The sequence below is a fragment of the Oncorhynchus kisutch genome, unplaced genomic scaffold (genome assembly GCF_002021735.2).
Source record: "Oncorhynchus kisutch isolate 150728-3 unplaced genomic scaffold, Okis_V2 scaffold1550, whole genome shotgun sequence".
Taxonomy (NCBI): domain Eukaryota; kingdom Metazoa; phylum Chordata; class Actinopteri; order Salmoniformes; family Salmonidae; genus Oncorhynchus; species Oncorhynchus kisutch.
Genome location: NW_022263495.1, coordinates 32342 through 54260, shown reverse-complemented (window position 1 = coordinate 54260; position 21919 = coordinate 32342). Strand labels below are relative to the sequence as shown.

Genomic DNA, 21919 nt, shown 5'->3' with positions numbered 1-21919 from the left:
TCAGTCTGTCTAAAACAGAGTTTGGAAGAGCCGTGAGTCACAACGAGTAAATAGGATCAAGTCAGTCTGTCTAAATCAGAGTTTGGAAGAGCCGTGAGTCACAACGAGTAAATAGGATCAAGTCAGTCTGTCTAAAACAGAGTTTAGAAGAGCCGTGAGTCACAACGAGTAAATAGGATCAAGTCAGTCTATCTAAAACAGAGTTTGGAAGAGCCGTGAGTCACAACGAGTAAATAGGATCAAGTCAGTCTGTCTAAAACAGAGTTTGGAAGAGCCGTGAGTCACAACGAGTAAATAGGATCAAGTCAGTCTGTCTAAAACAGAGTTTAGAAGAGCCGTGAGTCACAACGAGTAAATAGGATCAAGTCAGTCTGTCTAAAACAGAGTTTGGAAGAGCCGTGAGTCACAACGAGTAAATAGGATCAAGTCAGTCTGTCTAAAACAGAGTTTGGAAGAGCCGTGAGTCACAACGAGTAAATAGGATCAAGTCAGTCTGTCTAAATCAGAGTTTGGAAGAGCCGTGAGTCACAACGAGTAAATAGGATCAAGTCAGTCTGTCTAAAACAGAGTTTAGAAGAGCCGTGAGTCACAACGAGTAAATAGGATCAAGTCAGTCTATCTAAAACAGAGTTTGGAAGAGCCGTGAGTCACAACGAGTAAATAGGATCAAGTCAGTCTGTCTAAAACAGAGTTTGGAAGAGCCGTGAGTCACAACGAGTAAATAGGATCAAGTCAGTCTGTCTAAAACAGAGTTTGGAAGAGCCGTGAGTCACAACGAGTAAATAGGATCAAGTCAGTCTGTCTAAAACAGAGTTTGGAAGAGCCGTGAGTCACAACGAGTAAATAGGATCAAGTCAGTCTGTCTAAATCAGAGTTTGGAAGAGCCGTGAGTCACAACGAGTAAATAGGATCAAGTCAGTCTGTCTAAAACAGAGTTTAGAAGAGCCGTGAGTCACAACGAGTAAATGACAGTTGTGTTTTTGATTTTGACGATGTCCATTTGCTCACTAACAGAAGGTGAACAGCTGCAGTGATTGCTCTCTATCCACTAGCACAAACAGTGAGACAGACCTGTCCAGCTCAGCTCTGACTTTGTTTACAGAAGACAACACTTTGCACATTTTTTTTTTTACTTAAGAAATACTGCACCAAAACAACTTAGTTAGATGTAAACTTGTGCAAATAAAACATCCTTGTGAAATAGGCTATAACGTGTACAGTGGCTCATGGGGGACAATCATCAATAACCAAATCTGCCAGGGATCACACCTCCAGGACTGAAATCTGGGCTGCGTTTCAAAGTCATAAAACCCCCTCCTCTACTTAACCTCGCCTTGTGCCCTTCGGGGAATCCCCGCTGCCATATTTATCGTTGGTCCAAATGATTAGTCAAGCAAGGGAAGTTGGCAACGTAAGCCTCTCAGCCTTCGTTATGATTGGGGTTCATATTTAGGTAGCTATTTCCCCACCTGTGTTTTGTGGGATATTGATTGTTTGTTAGTGTGCCTCCAGTGCACTTTCACGGTCCAGAGCACAGTCCGGAACCTCCAGCGACGGTCCACGGTCCAGAAGCTCCAGCGACGGTCCACGGTCCGGAACCTCCTGCGACGGTCCACGGTCCGGAACCTCCTGCGACGGTCCACGGTCCGGAACCTCCTGCGACGGTCCACGGTCCGGAACCTCCTGCGACGGTCCACGGTCCGGAACCTCCAGCGACAGTCCACGGTCCGGAACCTCCAGCGACAGTCCACGGTCCAGAAGCTCCTGCGACGGTCCACGGTCCGGAACCTCCTGCGACGGTCCACGGTCCGGAACCTCCAGCGAGGGTCAACAGTCCAGAGCTTCCAGGCAAGGTGTCCAGTCCAGCTCCAAGGCCGGAGCCTTCCTCTGCGCCGGTGCCCAGTTCAGGCATGGCGTTCTGCCCATTTGGTTTCAGGTTTTGTGGCCGGAGTCCGCATCTTTTGGGGGGGGGGGGTGTAGTAGGTCAAGGTGCGACTAGGGGGCGATCTAGTATATCTATTTCTATGTTGGTGCTAATGTGGTTCCCAATTAGAGGCAGCTATTTATCGTTGCCTCTGATTGGGGATCATATTTAGGTATATTTAGGTCCCTCTAGGTATTTCCCCAACTGTGTTTTGTGGGATATTGATTGTTTGTTTGGGCACTATGTCCTCACGGTCTTTGTTATTTTGGTTTTGTTAGTTTCACTTAAATAAATATGTGGAACTATACTCCTATGGTCCGCTCCTTTCCAAGACCGTGACATAAACTTATGTTTTCATAGACTATTGCCTTGGGAAATCAATGACAGGCAAAATGAACAAATCAATGAGATTGTAAACACAAAGTTTAATTTTAGGCGTTTCACTGATGCATAGCCATGTTCTGCCTCTGGATAGAAAAGAGCGAAAGGACTCGTTTTAATTGACACTCACAGTGCCTTCAGAAAGTATTGATACCCTAGACTTTGTCCACATCTTGTTGTGTTACAGCCTGAACTTAAAATGTATTACATTTAGATGTTTGGGTCACTGGCGTAAACACAGTATTTATTTTATTTTTATTTTACCTTTATTTAACCAGGCAAGTCAGTTAAGAGTTAACTGGGTTAACTGCCTGTTCAGGGGCAGAACGACAGCCTAGGAACAGTGGGTTAACTGCCTGTTCAGGGGCAGAACGACAGCCTAGGAACAGTGGGTTAACTGCCTGTTCAGGGGCAGAACGACAGCCTAGGAACAGTGGGTTAACTGCCTGTTCAGGGGCAGAACGACAGCCTAGGAACAGTGGGTTAACTGCCTGTTCAGGGGCAGAACGACAGCCTAGGAACAGTGGGTTAACTGCCTGTTCAGGGGCAGAACGACAGACTAGGAACAGTGGGTTAACTGCCTTGTTCAGGGGCAGAACGACAGCCTAGGAACAGTGGGTTAACTGCCTGTTCAGGGGCAGAACGACAGCCTAGGAACAGTGGGTTAACTGCCTGTTCAGGGGCAGAACGACAGCCTAGGAACAGTGGGTTAACTGCCTGTTCAGGGGCAGAACGACAGCCTAGGAACAGTGGGTTAACTGCCTGTTCAGGGGCAGAACGACAGCCTAGGAACAGTGGGTTGACTGCCTGTTCAGGGGCAGAACGACAGCCTAGGAACAGTGGGTTAACTGCCTGTTCAGGGGCAGAACGACAGCCTAGGAACAGTGGGTTAACTGCCTGTTCAGGGGCAGAACGACAGCCTAGGAACAGTGGGTTAACTGCCTGTTCAGGGGCAGAACGACAGACTAGGAACAGTGGGTTAACTGCCTTGTTCAGGGGCAGAACGACAGCCTAGGAACAGTGGGTTAACTGCCTGTTCAGGGGCAGAACGACAGCCTAGGAACAGTGGGTTAACTGCCTGTTCAGGGGCAGAACGACAGCCTAGGAACAGTGGGTTAACTGCCTGTTCAGGGGCAGAACGACAGCCTAGGAACAGTGGGTTAACTGCCTGTTCAGGGGCAGAACGACAGCCTAGGAACAGTGGGTTAACTGCCTGTTCAGGGGCAGAACGACAGCCTAGGAACAGTGGGTTAACTGCCTGTTCAGGGGCAGAACGACAGCCTAGGAACAGTGGGTTAACTGCCTGTTCAGGGGCAGAACGACAGCCTAGGAACAGTGGGTTAACTGCCTGTTCAGGGGCAGAACGACAGACTAGGAACAGTGGGTTAACTGCCTGTTCAGGGGCATAACGACAGCCTAGGAACAGTGGGTTAACTGCCTGTTCAGGGGCAGAACGACAGCCTAGGAACAGTGGGTTAACTGCCTGTTCAGGGGCAGAACGACAGCCTAGGAACAGTGGGTTAACTGCCTGTTCAGGGGCAGAACGACACCCTAGGAACAGTGGGTTAACTGCCTGTTCAGGGGCAGAACGACAGCCTAGGAACAGTGGGTTAACTGCCTGTTCAGGGGCAGAACGACACCCTAGGAACAGTGGGTTAACTGCCTGTTCAGGGGCAGAACGACACCCTAGGAACAGTGGGTTAACTGCCTGTTCAGGGGCAGAACGACACCCTAGGAACAGTGGGTTAACTGCCTGTTCAGGGGCAGAACGACAGACTAGGAACAGTGGGTTAACTGCCTGTTCAGGGGCATAACGACAGCCTAGGAACAGTGGGTTAACTGCCTGTTCAGGGGCAGAACGACAGCCTAGGAACAGTGGGTTAACTGCCTGTTCAGGGGCAGAACGACAGCCTAGGAACAGTGGGTTAACTGCCTGTTCAGGGGCAGAACGACACCCTAGGAACAGTGGGTTAACTGCCTGTTCAGGGGCAGAACGACAGCCTAGGAACAGTGGGTTAACTGCCTGTTCAGGGGCAGAACGACACCCTAGGAACAGTGGGTTAACTGCCTGTTCAGGGGCAGAACGACACCCTAGGAACAGTGGGTTAACTGCCTGTTCAGGGGCAGAACGACACCCTAGGAACAGTGGGTTAACTGCCTGTTCAGGGGCAGAACGACAGACTAGGAACAGTGGGTTAACTGCCTGTTCAGGGGCATAACGACAGCCTAGGAACAGTGGGTTAACTGCCTGTTCAGGGGCAGAACGACAGCCTAGGAACAGTGGGTTAACTGCCTGTTCAGGGGCAGAACGACAGACTAGGAACAGTGGGTTAACTGCCTGTTCAGGGGCAGAACGACAGCCTAGGAACAGTGGGTTAACTGCCTGTTCAGGGGCAGAACGACAGCCTAGGAACAGTGGGTTAACTGCCTGTTCAGGGGCAGAACGACAGCCTAGGAACAGTGGGTTAACTGCCTGTTCAGGGGCAGAACGACAGCCTAGGAACAGTGGGTTAACTGCCTGTTCAGGGGCAGAACGACAGCCTAGGAACAGTGGGTTAACTGCCTGTTCAGGGGCAGAACGACAGCCTAGGAACAGTGGGTTGACTGCCTGTTCAGGGGCAGAACGACAGACTAGGAACAGTGGGTTAACTGCCTTGTTCAGGGACAGAACGACAGCCTAGGAACAGTGGGTTAACTGCCTGTTCAGGGGCAGAACGACAGCCTAGGAACAGTGGGTTAACTGCCTTGTTCAGGGGCAGAACGACAGCCTAGGAACAGTGGGTTAACTGCCTGTTCAGGGGCAGTATGCCATAATGTCAAAGCGGATTTATGTTTTTGGTGGTCTCTAAATAATAACATTGAACCATTCTACTATTTATTTAAAATGCAGGGGTACATATGCTTTATGTAACTATGCAACTAACACACTCACCTCTCTGTCATGGTTTAGCCAGGCATTTAACCCCAATTGCTCCTATAAATCACTTTGAAAAATGGCTAAATGACTAAATGACAAATGTAAAAGTTTAAATCATTTATTTCGATGTGGCTGCACAAACCGTCTCCTTGTCCACGAACGGTAGTGCTGAATTTGGGCCTATGCTGAGAGCCTTTAAAATAATATATTTCAGTTTGAAATTCCTCATTTTTGCCATTTGTTTGCCATGCGTCCTTGATAAAAATAGCCTCTGCCTTTATTCCAATGCAGTAGATGTATCCGTTAATTTATCATTGTTTGCTTTTGTCAGTCAGCTGTTTAGAGCGCTCATTGTTTTTTCAGGTGCATCGTGGGTACTGGTCTGCTCCGTGCCATCCGTGACCAGAAGTAGTAGACCTTTTATTTAGCTGATTATTTTATATCAATATTTGTTGTATTTCCTGAATCAGCTGAAGATGGACAACAATATCCCTAGACAACTAGCCGACAGCTAGACAACAATATCACTAGACAACTAGCCGACAGCTAGACAACAATATCACTAGACAACTAGCCGACAGCTAGACACCAATATCACTAGACAACTAGCCGACAGCTAGACAACAATATCACTAGACACCAACATCACTAGACAACTAGCCGACAGCTAGACAACAATATCACTAGACACCAATATCACTAGACAACTAGCCGACAGCTAGACACCAATATCACTAGACAACTAGCCGACAGCTAGACAACAATATCACTAGACACCAACATCACTAGACAACTAGCCGACAGCTAGACAACAATATCACTAGACACCAACATCACTAGACAACTAGCCGACAGCTAGACAACAATATCCCTAGACAACTAGCCGACAGCTAGACAACAATATCACTAGACACCAACATCACTAGACAACTAGCCGACAGCTAGACAACAATATCACTAGACAACTAGCCTACAGCTAGACACCAATATCACTAGACAACTAGCCTACAGCTAGACACCAATATCACTAGACAACTAGCCGACAGCTAGACACCAATATCACTAGACAACTAGCCTACAGCTAGACACCAATATCACCAGACACCAATATCACTAGACAACTAGTCTACAGCTAGACACCAATATCACCAGACAACTAGTCTACAGCTAGACACCAATATCACTAGACAACTAGTCTACAGCTAGACACCAATATCACTAGACACCAATATCACTAGACAACTAGTCTACAGCTAGACACCAATATCACTAGACACCAATATCACTAGACACCAATATCACCAGACAACTATACAGCTAGACACCAATATCACTAGACACCAATATCACTAGACACCAATATCACTAGACAACTAGTCTACAGCTAGACACCAATATCACTAGACAACTAGTCTACAGCTAGACACCAATATCACTAGACAACTAGTCTACAGCTAGACACCAATATCACTAGACAACTAGTCTACAGCTAGACACCAATATCACTAGACAACTAGTCTACAGCTAGACACCAATATCACTAGACAACTAGTCTACAGCTAGACACCAATATCACTAGACACCAATATCACTAGACACCAATATCACTAGACACCAATATCACTAGACAACTATACAGCTAGACACCAATATCACTAGACACCAATATCACTAGACACCAATATCACTAGACACCAATATCACTAGACAACTATACAGCTAGACACCAATATCACTAGACACCAATATCACTAGACACCAATATCACTAGACACCAATATCACTAGACAACTAGTCTACAGCTAGACACCAATATCACTAGACAACTAGTCTACAGCTAGACACCAATATCACTAGACAACTAGTCTACAGCTAGACACCAATATCACTAGACAACTAGTCTACAGCTAGACACCAATATCACTAGACAACTAGTCTACAGCTAGACACCAATATCACCAGACACCAATATCACTAGACACCAATATCACTAGACACCAATATCACTAGACACCAATATCACTAGACAACTAGTCTACAGCTAGACACCAATATCACTAGACAACTAGTCTACAGCTAGACACCAATATCACCAGACACCAATATCACTAGACAACTAGTCTACAGCTAGACACCAATATCACCAGACAACTAGCCGACAGCTAGACACCAATATCACTAGACAACTAGCCGACAGCTAGACACCAATATCACTAGACAACTAGCCGACAGGTAGACATCAATATCACTAGACACCAACATCACTAGACAACTAGCCGACAGCTAGACACCAATATCACTAGACACCAACATCACAAGACACCAATATCACTAGATAACTAGTCTACAGCTAGACAACAATATCACTAGACACCAATATCACTAGACAACTATACAGCTAGACACCAATATCACTAGACAACTAGCCTACAGCTAGACACCAATATCACTAGACACCAATATCACTAGACAACTAGTCTACAGCTAGACACCAATATCACTAGACAACTAGTCTACAGCTAGACACCAATATCACTAGACAACTAGTCTACAGCTAGACACCAATATCACTAGACAACTAGTCTACAGCTAGACACCAATATCACTAGACAACTAGTCTACAGCTAGACACCAATATCACCAGACACCAATATCACTAGACACCAATATCACTAGACACCAATATCACTAGACACCAATATCACTAGACAACTAGTCTACAGCTAGACACCAATATCACTAGACAACTAGTCTACAGCTAGACACCAATATCACCAGACACCAATATCACTAGACACCAATATCACTAGACACCAATATCACCAGACGACTATATCACTAGACACCAACATCACTAAACACCAACATCACAAGACATCAATATCACTAGACAACTAGCCGACAGCTAGACACCAATATCACTAGACAACTAGCCGACAGCTAGACACCAATATCACTAGACACCAACATCACTAGACAACTAGCCGACAGGTAGACATCAATATCACTAGACACCAACATCACTAGACGACTAGCCGACAGCTAGACACCAATATCACTAGACACCAACATCACTAGACACCAACATCACAAGACACCAATATCACTAGACAACTAGCCGACAGCTAGACACCAATATCACTAGACACCAACATCACTAGACAACTAGCCGACAGGTAGACACCAATATCACTAGACACCAACATCACTAGACAACTAGCCGACAGGTAGACACCAATATCACTAGACACCAATATCACTAGACAACTAGCCGACAGCTAGACACCAATATCACTAGACAACTAGCCGACAGCTAGACACCAATATCACTAGACACCAACATCACTAGACAACTAGCCGACAGGTAGACATCAATATCACTAGACACCAACATCACTAGACGACTAGCCGACAGCTAGACACCAATATCACTAGACACCAACATCACTAGACACCAACATCACAAGACACCAATATCACTAGACAACTAGCCGACAGCTAGACACCAATATCACTAGACACCAACATCACTAGACAACTAGCCGACAGCTAGACACCAATATCACTAGACACCAACATCACTAGACAACTAGCCGACAGGTAGACACCAATATCACTAGACACCAACATCACTAGACAACTAGCCGACAGGTAGACACCAATATCACTAGACAACTAGCCGACAGGTAGACACCAATATCACTAGACAACTAGCCAACAGGTAGACACCAACATCACTAGACAACTAGCCGACAGCTAGACACCAATATCACTAGACAACTAGCCGACAGGTAGACACCAATATCACTAGACACCAACATCACTAGACACCAACATCACAAGACACCAATATCACTAGACAACTAGCCGACAGCTAGACACCAATATCACTAGACACCAACATCACTAGACAACTAGCCGACAGGTAGACACCAATATCACTAGACACCAACATCACTAGACAACTAGCCGACAGGTAGACACCAATATCACTAGACACCAACATCACTAGACAACTAGCCGACAGGTAGACACCAATATCACTAGACAACTAGCCGACAGGTAGACACCAATATCACTAGACAACTAGCCAACAGGTAGACACCAACATCACTAGACAACTAGCCGACAGCTAGACACCAATATCACTAGACACCAACATCACTAGACAACTAGCCGACAGGTAGACACCAACATCACTAGACAACTAGCCAACAGGTAGACACCAATATCACTAGACACCAACATCACTAGACAACTAGCCGACAGGTAGACACCAATATCACTAGACACCAACATCACTAGACAACTAGCTGACAGGTAGACACCAATATCACTAGACAACTAGCCGACAGGTAGACACCAATATCACTAGACAACTAGCCGACAGGTAGACACCAATATCACTAGACAACTAGCCAACAGGTAGACACCAACATCACTAGACAACTAGCCAACAGCTAGACACCAATATCACTAGACACCAACATCACTAGACAACTATCCGACAGGTAGACACCAATATCACTAGACACCAACATCACTAGACAACTAGCCGACAGGTAGACACCAATATCACTAGACACCAACATCACTAGACAACTAGCCGACAGGTAGACACCAACATCACTAGACACCAATATCACTAGACACCAATATCCCTAGACACCAATGCATATCCAATCCATCCAACAAGTACATGTTAATGACAGCAGGCCTGTAGTTGAGGCCTACATTATTGTGGATTTGTTTTCACTGAGATTATTTGATTTTCGTTATTGTGCCCTAGCTGATTGACAAGTGAATTTGATAGACAGAATAGAAAACTACCTCGTTTTCTTCTCTCCAAGAATTCCATAGCTTGCAGGAGAACCTGAATGTTCGCGTCCATTGTAAGTATTTTAAATAAGTGGTGACCCGTCATTCAGGACAGGTTTTGAGCCCCACATTTTTTGTATTTTCTTTATATATATATATATATATATATATATATATATATATATATATATATATATATATATATATATATTTTGTGGGGGCTTACCTGTTTTGCACATTATTTTGGTATTAATACGAGTCACATATCACTTGGCAAACAATGTAAATATATATATATATATACATCATGGAGTTAAAAAGCTGCGAACAAACATGGTCTCTTTTTTCTTTTATTGAGTAAGGCAGCTCCAAAATACAGGTGTTTCAGCCTAGCTCAGTGCTTTCTGGGGTGGTGGGTCAAGCCAGCAGAAAATAGGAGCGTTGTGCCGTGATTGGCTCAGTCTTCTGTCACTCATGGGGACTTTATGTCACAGCCAAGTAGATTAGACATTCATCGAACATTCAAGCCCTTTGGCTCCTGCCATAGACTTACATTAGTAGTGCCCTTCCAAGAAGGCTCAGGGTCATTGGCTAACGGATAAAATTATGTCAAATCACGTTACATGTACAGTAGCTTTGATTGGACGGATCAGGTTAACATCTTACTTTCAAAATCTTAGCTAGCAGTCGTCATCATACGTTTTGAACAGTCATTCAAATCCAACTTGGAATTGTAAATCCGGCCTCTTTGTCTTTCTTTGATGACAAAATTTGCCCACAAAGGACTGCCGCGCCTCCTTCCTGTTCAAGTGAGCACATGACAACAAGGAGAGTCCAAAAATGTATTCTATGCTGCTGCATAAATGATGTAATATGCCAGGGAGATGTGTAGACTGTAGCTAAGAAAGTAATACTAAGTGTATGTTGTGTAGTAAGCTGTTAGTAGCCCATGTGCCTCACCCTCATAACTTGGTCTATTTTCACCTCTTAATTTCACCTGACGTTACTGTTCTGACTCGGTGGTGCACATGTAGCCTATAATCTGTTTTGAGAAATGTAATCATTGAATATTGTAAGAGTTTCAATGTCTGCTTATATACCCCCTTTATTTATCCTACGGTTCTGACTTGGTGTACAGGGAAAACACTGTAAGAGCAGCCCATGTTCTGCATTCTGTCGCTGTACATTTCAAAATTGTTGAACAAATAGTTATATTAACTATGTCAATCCTGGCTCACTCATTCATGTCTTAATCAAAATTACGGATGGTCTCTTATACCTTACGCCATAGTTTGTACATCTCAACTGTCAGTAGAAACCACATTTGTTTAAGCAAGTCAGCCATATCAGCTATGTTTTTTTTAAAGGCAGTAAATGAGGCTCAATGAACTGTTTCGCTGCCAGTCAAGCCTCTGCTGATAGCCAGGTGTAGGGGGTGTTGGGACTGCTGTTGTGACTCCGCTGTTGGGATAGCGTTATGTACTGTAGGCCCTAACAGTTTGTGGGCACCGTTTGTCACCGTTATAGTGCAATTCATGTATTGTTTAGTGTTATTGTGTGTAGTGACTTTGCTGGCATCGCCACTGGTTGAACTATAGGTAAATATACCAAGCAAGATGTATCTCAACGACAGAGTGCTGCAAGACGATGTGCTACGTATTCTGCACTTCAGCAAAGAAATCACCTTCTTCCGCTACGTAATGACGTCATCCGCTCCCGTCCTCCTCGACAAGCGCTCTCTTGTTTTCCATCGGCCTCAGTCGGAGCGGGCGCAATTTTGACTTTGAATTATGAGCAGCCTATTAATAGAACAGAACTGATATTCTCGAAATACGACCTTGAACGATAACGTTTTTTAAAATTCAGAACATGGTTGTATTGACATCTAAAAAAATATATAGCAGTTTTCAATGTTTTGTTCTTTATAATGAGACATTGTACCTACAGTTTTTATGCATATTGAAACTGAAAACAATTTCAAGAGAGAAATTGTTATGCCCAGTCAGTCGTTTGGTCTTCTGATTTGAATTGTGTTTCCGTATCAATAATTGTTCCACAAGTCTAGGGCAGGGATCATCAACTAGTTTTAGCTGCTGGATTTGTTTCTTGAGCAGGTCGGGGGCCAGAACATAATTACAAATCATTTCTACACTGCAAATTGACCACAAGAAACACAAACAAATATAATGTTTGACTAAAACATAATCATTTCAAACCCTGTTTACATTTGTATACCACCCTTGTCTATTATGCGTGGGAATACTTGGGAAAGGATTTTTTTTTTTACAGTCTTTTAGGTCCAACAATGAAAATATATATTTTTCTCCAATAACTTTGGGGTCCAAATAAAACCGAGAGTTCGGGGAACCCTCATCTAGGGCTGCCATGGTCATCCAAAGGACCAACAAATCTGAGCATTATTGCGAAGAAGATACAAAGTATTTAATTGTACACTGACATCAATAGCTTGCTACAAAATGTTCTCCTAATGCAAAATTGAATGACCTTTAGGTACGGTACACTCCTATGTTCCCTCAGCCACCGGGAACATATAAGGCCCAGGGAACATAGACATGGCCCCAACTCTATGGTTTGAACACTTGAGCAACATTTTACAAGATTACACTGGCATATTGAAACGCATATGCAAATGAATGGCTGCATAAAATCTGAATTGTTATTTTCCAGTTTACATTTAGATCTTAGACAACATTTAGATATCTTAGACATATAATGCAATTCATATAATACGTGTGTAATAACATGACGTTGAATGATGTGGTAGCCAATCATTGATAGATTCATTATGCCAATAAATGCACTAATTTGTGGCCTGTAACCAGAGATTTTGTACAACATGTTATACTGTGTGAAACTAACCTGGAACGGTTGCCCTCATTCAACATGGCGACTGCTTAGCGTCAACACGGTGAAGCCATTTTGCCAGCACTATCTTTGACCTATGAACCCCCAGAGTGTGGCAGCGCTCCGCCATATTGACTGTTGTCTTGACTGGAGAAGATAGGGAAACATTTGTGATCCTAGAACAAATAAAAACCGTGCTTTTAAACATCTCTAAACTAGTGCAACCGTGACCAAAGGATATATCCGATATCTGCGTGATGGCGAGGAAGAAAAGCAAACAACATGGAGTCGCGAGCAAGGAGTTAGTGTCCGGACAACAGAGCATATCGAAGAGCCCCGTCTCTCCCGGAGATGCAGCTGGCGGTGATGCAGGGCTGGATAGACTGGCGGCCAGGGCGAATCAGGTAACTAGCCTAGCAAGCAGAGAAAACTACCAGCGGGCTAATTAAAAGGTTAGCTAACCTACCGATCAGTTAGAGCCATCCTGTAGTTCTGCTTATTTCTTTAGAGAGGGGGTTTGGATGGTTGATTCTAGCTCAGTTGTATAACTAGCTTGTGCTCCAGGTTTTGTATTTTCGTTCATTTACTATTTGTGATCGGGGCCGAATTATAGCTAGCTCCACTAGCATAATACATCATTAAAACTTAGCCAGCAAGTCGACAATAAAGACCCATTCGCATCAGTTTTAACCAACTAGTCTAGTTACAGTAACTAACTACATCCAGTCTGCATTTAGCCTACTAGTCTAGCTACAGTAACTAACTACATCCAGTCTGCATTTAGCCAAATAGACTAGCTACAGTAACTAACTACATCCAGTCTGCATTTAGCCAAATAGACTAGCTACAGTAACTAACTACATCCAGTCTGCATTTAGCCAACTAGTCTAGCTACAGTAACTAACTACATCCAGTCTGCATTTAGCCAACTAGTCTAGCTACAGTAACTAACTACATCCAGTCTGCATTTGCTGGTAGTAGTTCGTGTCATCCACAAGATTGACATTGTTGCAATCGCCTGCCACGGATAAGTTGCCATCTAATTTGTATCTAGCTTGTTAGCTCCTAGCTCGCCGTGGTATTGCAAGTTTGCTTACATTTTAACCGCACTTGGCAGTTGGTACACCATATACTGAGCACCGGTGCTGTTACTACATGTTGTAGCTAGGTTGCTAACACACTACATCCCGGGGGTATTCATCTGGCCAGCTGTAAATGGTTTTAACGTTTGGCTAGCACCATGCATGGCTTGCTTTGTTATGTTTGCACTTTGCATGCGAAATCAGCGTCTGTAGTATTTTCATACAGTTTCTCTGCGCGCATTTCTACTCTGAAGTGTCATGTGCATGAGTCGAAGTTGTTACCTAAACATTACATGGACGCCCTTGTAGGTGTATGGGGTTTTGTGGTCAACAAATCTTACTTTACCAGCAGACCACTAACTAGTGTGGACCTGGGACACATTAAATCACTACAAACGTGCCACTGTGCATGTGCCAAGCTGCCTCCATGGCCAATCTTTACTTCCTCTTTGCTATATAGATGTTGTGATCGTGGTCAACATAGTCAGATCTTACTCGTGAAATTATTGTCTGTTAAAAATCTGACCGCAGGTCTGTGTCCAGAGGGCAACTTCATCATGCTCCATGTCTATCTCACTGACATCCACCTCTCCTCAGATCCCATCCTTTCCCCCCCACACCTAATCTTATTGACCAAATCCATTCTCCTCTCCCCTGTCCTCCTCTCCAACCCTCTCTTCTCCTCCCCTTCTCTCTTCCTCTCCTTCTCTCTTCCTCTCCTGCCCTTCACCTAGATGATTGACCTTTCTCTCTCCTCCTCTCCGCTGCATTCCTAATGTCACTGGCTCACCTCTCTGTCGCTCTCCCCCAGCCGAGGCACACCTGCTGCCTCCTGTGTCACCGTGAGTTTAAGGACTGGGGGGCGAGCTCTGCCAACGGTCTGCCTGGGGGTCACGGGGCGAAGCTAGCTGACGCTGTCCCAGCCCTGTCCCAGGCCCTGCTCCGAGAGGTGCCGGGCCAGAAGCTGTCCGACACCGTGCCTTCGCTGAGCCAGTCTCTACTGGGAGAGGTTCCGCTCTGGATCTGCCAGAGCTGCCGGAAGAGTGTTGAGGAAGAGGAGAGACAGAGCACCCAGGAAACGCCTGCACCGGTAAGAAGGGGAGGGAGGGAGGAGGTAGGGGGGAAGGGGATAGAAGGTGGTATGCGAGGAGGAAGATGAGGAGAGACTGAGCACCCAGGAAACGCCTGCACCGGTAAGTAGGGAGGAGGAGGTAGGGAGGGGAGAGGAGGTGGTATGTGGAGAGGGTGGAAGATGAGGAGAGGAGAGACTGAGCGCCCAGGAGACACCTGCACCGGTAAGGGGGGGGGGGGGGGGTGAGGAGGAGGTAGGGAGGGGTGAGGAGGAGGTAGGGAGGGGTGAGGAGGAGGTAGGGAGGGGTGAGGAGGTAGGGAGGGGTGAGGAGGAGGTAGGGAGGGGTGAGGGAGGGGAGAAGATGAGGAGAGACAGAGTGCCCAGGAGACACCTGCACCGTAAGGAGAAGAATGAGTGAGGCGGGGGGGGGGGGGGGGGGGGGGGGGGGGGGCGTAGGGGAGTGGAAGAGTTAGGCGAGTGAGAGGAGAGGAGAAAAGGGAGGTGAGGAGATGTCTGCACTGCTGCATATGACAAGACCATGCATGCACCTCAAGCCTAGTATTAGCACTATCTACAGTTATGTTTCACAACACCCATGTTCCAGCCTGCTAGCTATGGGTTGTGTTTATGGAAATGGCTGTTTTCTGAAGGTCTTTAAATTAAAAAAAAAAAAGTTTTTACAATAGTGTGTGTGTTTGGTCAGCTTATACACCAACAAGCTGAAAGGCACTGGATGTGGTGGTGATGGAGACAGGCAGCTTTGGGACTGTTATGCCATGACTCTTTATGGTGTTACAGTGCTTCATTCTGCACGGCTAAATGAATACCACATCTAAGCATCCTGACATAAGATTAGTCTCTTCTAGAGCTGTTTGTTCTCTGTTAGACTTGGCCTTCTCTCGTCACAAGCAGAGGTAGTCTTATTCATGTGGATTCTGGAGAAAATATACTTTTCGTCTTAAGAGGCGTTTTTATATATATATAAAAACTATATATATCTGTATTTAAATGCAATACAACTCTTAAGAGATTGCTCTGTGCTCAAGGTAAGGTAAATAACTAGTGTTGTCAGAGACAGAACGGCCCATAGGGTTTGAGAAGAGGGTGACGAACCTAAAACGATCGACACCGACCGATCACTTGTCAGAGGCGTTTAGCTGATATTGTTCGTTATGATAAGTAGCTCTATACTAGAGAAATGTAGAGTTTTGAAATTATATATAATGAATGCCTACAACCATCAGGATGGTAGTATTAGTTTAAAATTATTATATTAAAAAACAACTGTGGGGCTCATTAATGATATGAACTGTGGGGCTCATTAATGATATGAACTGTGGGGCTCATTAATGTTATGAACTGTGGGGCTCATTAATGATATGAACTGTGGGGCTCATTAATGTTATAAACTGTGGGGCTCATTAATGTTATGAACTGTGGGGCTCATTAATGTTATGAACTGTGGGGCTCATTAATGTTATGAACTGTGGGGCTCATTAATGATATGAACTGTGGGGCTCATTAATGTTATGAACTGTGGGGCTCATTAATGTTATGAACTGTGGGGCTCATTAATGTTATGAACTGTGGGGCTCATTAATGATATGAACTGTGGGGCTCATTAATGATATGAACTGTGGGGCTCATTAATGTTATAAACTGTGGGGCTCATTAATGTTATGAACTGTGGGGCTCATTAATGTTATTAACTGTGGGGCTCATTAATGATATGAACTGTGGGGCTCATTAATGTTATGAACTGTGGTGCAGCTTCATTAAATAGTACCCACAAAACACCAGTCTCAACTTCAACAGTGAAGAGGCGACTCCGCGATGCTGGCCTTCTAGGCAGAGTTCCTCTGTCCAGTCTCCATGTCAACAGTGAAGAGGCGACTCTGGGATGCTGGCCTTCTAGGCAGAGTTCCTCTGTCCAGTCTCAACGTCAACAGTGAAGAGGCGACTCTGGGATGCTGGCCTTCTAGGCAGAGTTCCTGTCCAGTGTCTGTGTTCTTTTGTCCATCTTAATCTTTTATTTTTATTGGCCAGTCTGAGACATGGCTTTTTCTTTGCAACTCTGCCTAGAAGACCAGCATCCCGGAGTCGCCTCTCCACTGTTGGCGTTGAGACTGGACAGAGGAACTCTGCCTAGAAGGCCAGCATCCCGGAGTCGCCTCTCCACTGTTGGCGTTGAGACTGGACAGAGGAACTCTGCCTAGAAGGCCAGCATCCCGGAGTCGCCTCTCCACTGTTGGCGTTGAGACTGGACAGAGGAACTCTGCCTAGAAGGCTAGCATCCCGGAGTCGCCTCTTCACTGTTGGCGTTGAGACTGGACAGAGGAACTCTGCCTAGAAGGCCAGCATCCCGGAGTCGCCTCTTCACTGTTGACGTTGAGACTGGACAGAGGAACTCTGCCTAGAAGGCCAGCATCCTGGAGTCGCCTCTTCACTGTTGACGTTGAGACTGGACAGAGGAACTCTGCCTAGAAGGCCAGCATCCCGGAGTCGCCTCTCCGCTGTTGATGTTGAGACTGGACAGAGGAACTCTGCCTAGAAGGCCAGCATCCCAGAGTCGCCTCTCCACTGTTGACTTTGAGACTGGTGTTTTGTGGGTACTATTTAATGAAGCTGCCAGTTGAGGACTTGTGAGGCGTCTGTTTCTGAAACTAGACACTCTAATGTACTTGTCCTCTTGCTCAGTTGTGCACTGGGGCCTCCCACTCCTCTTTCTATTTTGGTTAGGGCCAGTTTGTGCTGTTCTGTGAAGGGAGTAGTTCACAGCGTTGTACGAGATCTTCAGTTTCTTGGCAATTTCTCGCATGGAATAGCCTTCATTTCTCAGAACAAGAATAGACTGACGAGTTTCAGAAGAAAGTTCTTCTGGCCAGTTTGAGCCTGTAATCGAACCCGCAAATGCTGATGCTCCAGATACTCAACTAGTCTAAAGAAGGTCAGTTTTATTGCTTCTTTAATCAGGACAACAGTTTTCAACTGTGCTAACATAATTACAAAAGGGTTTTCTAATGATCAATTAGCCTTTTAAATTATAAACTTGGATTAGCTAACTCAACGTGCCATTGGAACACAGGAGTGTTGGTTGCTGATAATGGGCCTCTGTACACCTATGTAGATATTCCATAAAAAATCTGCCGTTTCCAGCTCCAATAGTCATTGACAACATTAACAATGTCTACACTGTATTTCTGATAAATGTGATGTTATTTTAATGGACCAAAAAAGGTTTTTCTTCAAAATAAAAAAGGACATTTCTGAGTAACCCCAAACTTATGAACAGAAGTGTGAACACAGACATAAATAATGCAATTGAACTAACATATCTTGTTTCTCCTGTCTCCTCCTCTCCCAGGTACCAGTCAGACAGCTCCAATTAATAGCATTGCATCTTCCTCCATTTCTGCTCTGTCTACAGCATCAAATGTTAGTGGGGGGGGGGGGGGAAAGGCTATACCTAATCAACCATGTCCTGAACTAGCATCTTCTCTCTCTCCTCCCCACCCAGGTTCCGTTGTCCCACTCATCGTTGTGTAAGGCTCAGAGTTGTGGGAATGGTTACCCAGAGCAGAGCTCGGTAGACTGGGACCCATCCTCCTTCCTCTCAGCCCACAAGCTTTCTGGTCTCTGGAATTCAGCTCACAGCAACGGAGGGATCCACTGCAACCACAGCACTGCCTCGCACGCACAGCAAGGTAAAACGCACCTTGACCCCACACCTCTCTGCTCGGGTCTCTCAAGGTTAAGTCATACACGGATGCAAACTACTGTATACATTTCATTATTTAGGCTACCGGGGCGGCAGGGCAGCCTAGTGGTTAGAGCGTTGGACTAGTAACCGGAAGGTTGCAAGTCCAAACCCCCGAGCTGACAGTGTATCTGTCGTTCTGCCCCTGAACAGGCAGTTAACCCACTGTTCCTAGGCCGTCATTGAAAATAAGAATTTGTTCTTAACTGACTTGCCTGGTCAAATACATTTGAAAAAATGGTTTTCAGTTCATTTACTGTAACAGAATTTACACTGACAACATGGAGGGAACTGTACTCCAGTGTGTGTCTACTGAAACAGAACCTGTTACTCCTCTGAGTAAAACTTTCTTCAATCAATCAAATCAAATGTATTTATAAATCTCGTCTTACATCAGCCGATGTCACAAAGCGCTGTACAGAAACCCAGCCTAAAACCACAAACAGCAAGCAATGCAGGTGTAGAAGCACGGTGGCTAGGAAAAACTCCCTAGAAAAGGCCAGAACCTAGGAAGAAACCTAGAGAGGAACCAGGCTATGAGGGGTGTCCAGTCCTCTTCTGGACTGTGCCGGGTGGAGATTATAACAGAACATGGCCAAGATGTTCAAACGTTCATCTTCCTCCTCTTCATTATCCCTCCCTCCTCTGGTCCAATAGGAACAGGGGGACCAGCATGTCACGAGAAGCGAGGCTCTCATGAGGCTCCTGGGAAATCTGCTAAAACGCCTGGGGCCAAAGTGTGCCCCTACAGTCACCCTTCCCAGAATTCCAGTGGTTCTTCCCCCGGGAACCCGCTCTCTACCTCCGGGGACCTCTGTAAGACCACCCCAAAGCACTTCAAGACCATGTGCCGACGACCAACACCGCCTGGTGAGATCTCTCTCTTTCTCTCCACCCTTTTTAGGACACAGAGAATTCAAGACATACCGGCATCTAAACTGAATTACAGTTCACGTGTCCTGTTGACAATAGCACATTATTAATGCATACACACACAAATCTCAGGGAAGGATTGTGCCCATAGATTACACCTCTAGAGAGAAGCAGAGATATGGCCCATGGATTATTAATCTAGAGAGATGCAGAGATATGGCCCATGGATTACACCTCTAGAGAGAAGCAGAGATATGGCCCATAGATTATTAATCTAGAGAGAAGCAGAGATATGGCCCATGGATTATTAATCTAGGGAGAAGCAGAGATATGACCCATAGATTATTAATCTAGGGAGAAGCAGAGATATGACCCATAGATTATTAATCTAGAGAGAAGCAGAGATATGGCCCATGGATTACACCTCTAGAGAGAAGCAGAGATAAGGCCCATGGATTACACCTCTAGAGAGAAGCAGAGATATGGCCCATAGATTATTAATCTAGAGAGAAGCAGAGATATGGCCCATGGATTATACCTCTAGAGAGAAGCAGAGATATGGCCCATAGATTATTAATCTAGAGAGAAGCAGAGATATGACCAATAGATTATTCATCTAGAGAGAAGCAGTGATTTGGCCCATAGATTATTAATCTAGAGAGAAGCAGTGATATGGCCCATAGATTACACCTCTAGAGAGAAGCAGTGATATGGCCCATAGATTACACCTCTAGAGAGAAGCAGAGATATGGCCCATGGATTACACCTCTAGAGAGAAGCAGAGATATGGCCCATGGATTACACCTCTAGAGAGAAACAGAGATAAGGCCCATGGATTACACCTCTAGAGAGAAGCTGAGATACGGCCCATGGATTACACCTCTAGAGAGAAGCAGAGATATGGCCCATAGATTATTAATCTAGAGAGAAGCAGAGATATGGCCCATAGATTATTAATCTAGGAAGAAGCAGAAATATGACCCATGGATTATTAATCTAGGGAGAAGCAGAGATATGGCCCATAGATTATTAATCTAGGGAGAAGCAGAGATATGACCCATAGATTATTATTCTAGAGAGAAGCAGAGATATGACCCATAGATTATTAATCTAGGGAGAAGCAGAGATATGACCCATAGATTATTAATCTAGAGAGAAGCAGAGATATGGCCCATGGATTACACCTCTAGAGAGAAGCAGAGATATGGCCCATAGATTATTAATCTAGAGAGAAGCAGAGATATGGCCCATAGATTACACCTCTAGAGACAAGCAGACATCTGTAACCACTGGGAATCACAACTATATTTGTCCAATATTCCACTCACCACTTGTCTCTCCTCTGTCCTCCAGGGGAAGCATTCCACCCCAGCGACCACCACCAACACTCAGACCTGTCTGTCCCCCCCAACAGCCCCACTGGCCTCTCATCCTCCTCTCAGCATTCCTCTCTCCTGCCCCTCAAGCAGAGCCCTGGAGGGCAGCAGCACGGCCATGTCACATCCTCCTCCTCTCCCGGTCTAGCTGCTCACGCCCCCTTCTCCCCGCTGGTACCAAACCTCCACGTCCCCTCGGCAGGGGCCAAGCTGGGGGCCCTGGGTGGCTCTGACTGCTCAGCAGGGGCCAAGCTGGGGGCCCTGGGTGGCCCTGACTGCCCAACAGGGGCCAAGCTGGGGGCCCTGAGTGGCCCTGACTGCTCAGCAGCGGCCCTCCATAAGCCCTTGGCATGTAAAAACTCACACATTCCTCCTGTGAACGGCCAGCACAGCAAACTGGGCCCCTCCCTGATGGGCTGTAACCACCCCTGTAATGGCCACAGTGGGGGGGCGCTGCCCTCTTCCAACGTGGGACACCTGACCGCTGGGCAACACCTGACCGCTGGGCAACACCTGACCGCTGGGCAACACCTGACCGCTGGCGCCTGCAGGTTGGTAGTTTGATAGATTGTTCTTCTCCATCCAGATTCCTGTGAAACGATGTAGGTTCATAAAATGTAGTGATAGTATCTATCTAGTGATAAGACAGCTCTTAGTGGTGTTCCATTGATAGGTTGATGTTTCTACGGTAATGGTGTTCCGTTGATGTTTCTACGGTAATGGTGTTTCGTTGATGTTTCTACGGTAATGGTGTTCCGTTGATAGGTTGCTGTTTCTACGGTAATGGTGTTCCGTTGATAGGTTGGTGTTTCTACGGTAATGGTGTTCCGTTGATAGGTTGATGTTTCTACGGT

The 21919-nt window shown here is 45.6% G+C and overlaps 1 protein-coding gene across 1 annotated transcript in view; it reads left to right on the top strand.

Annotated features, from left to right (window-relative positions):
• Positions 1–12969: 12969 nt before the first annotated feature.
• LOC109885471 (protein FAM193B) overlaps positions 12970–21919 on the top strand; it is a gene marked incomplete at its 3' end in the record, with an annotated part of 29282 nt that continues 20332 nt past the window's right edge. The window contains exons 1-5 of the mRNA XM_031818682.1: positions 12970–13309; positions 14799–15077; positions 18577–18763; positions 19474–19686; positions 21043–21616. Of these exons, the coding sequence (XP_031674542.1) occupies positions 13163–13309; positions 14799–15077; positions 18577–18763; positions 19474–19686; positions 21043–21616 (1400 nt within the window). The remainder of the gene's footprint in view (positions 13310–14798; positions 15078–18576; positions 18764–19473; positions 19687–21042; positions 21617–21919) is intronic.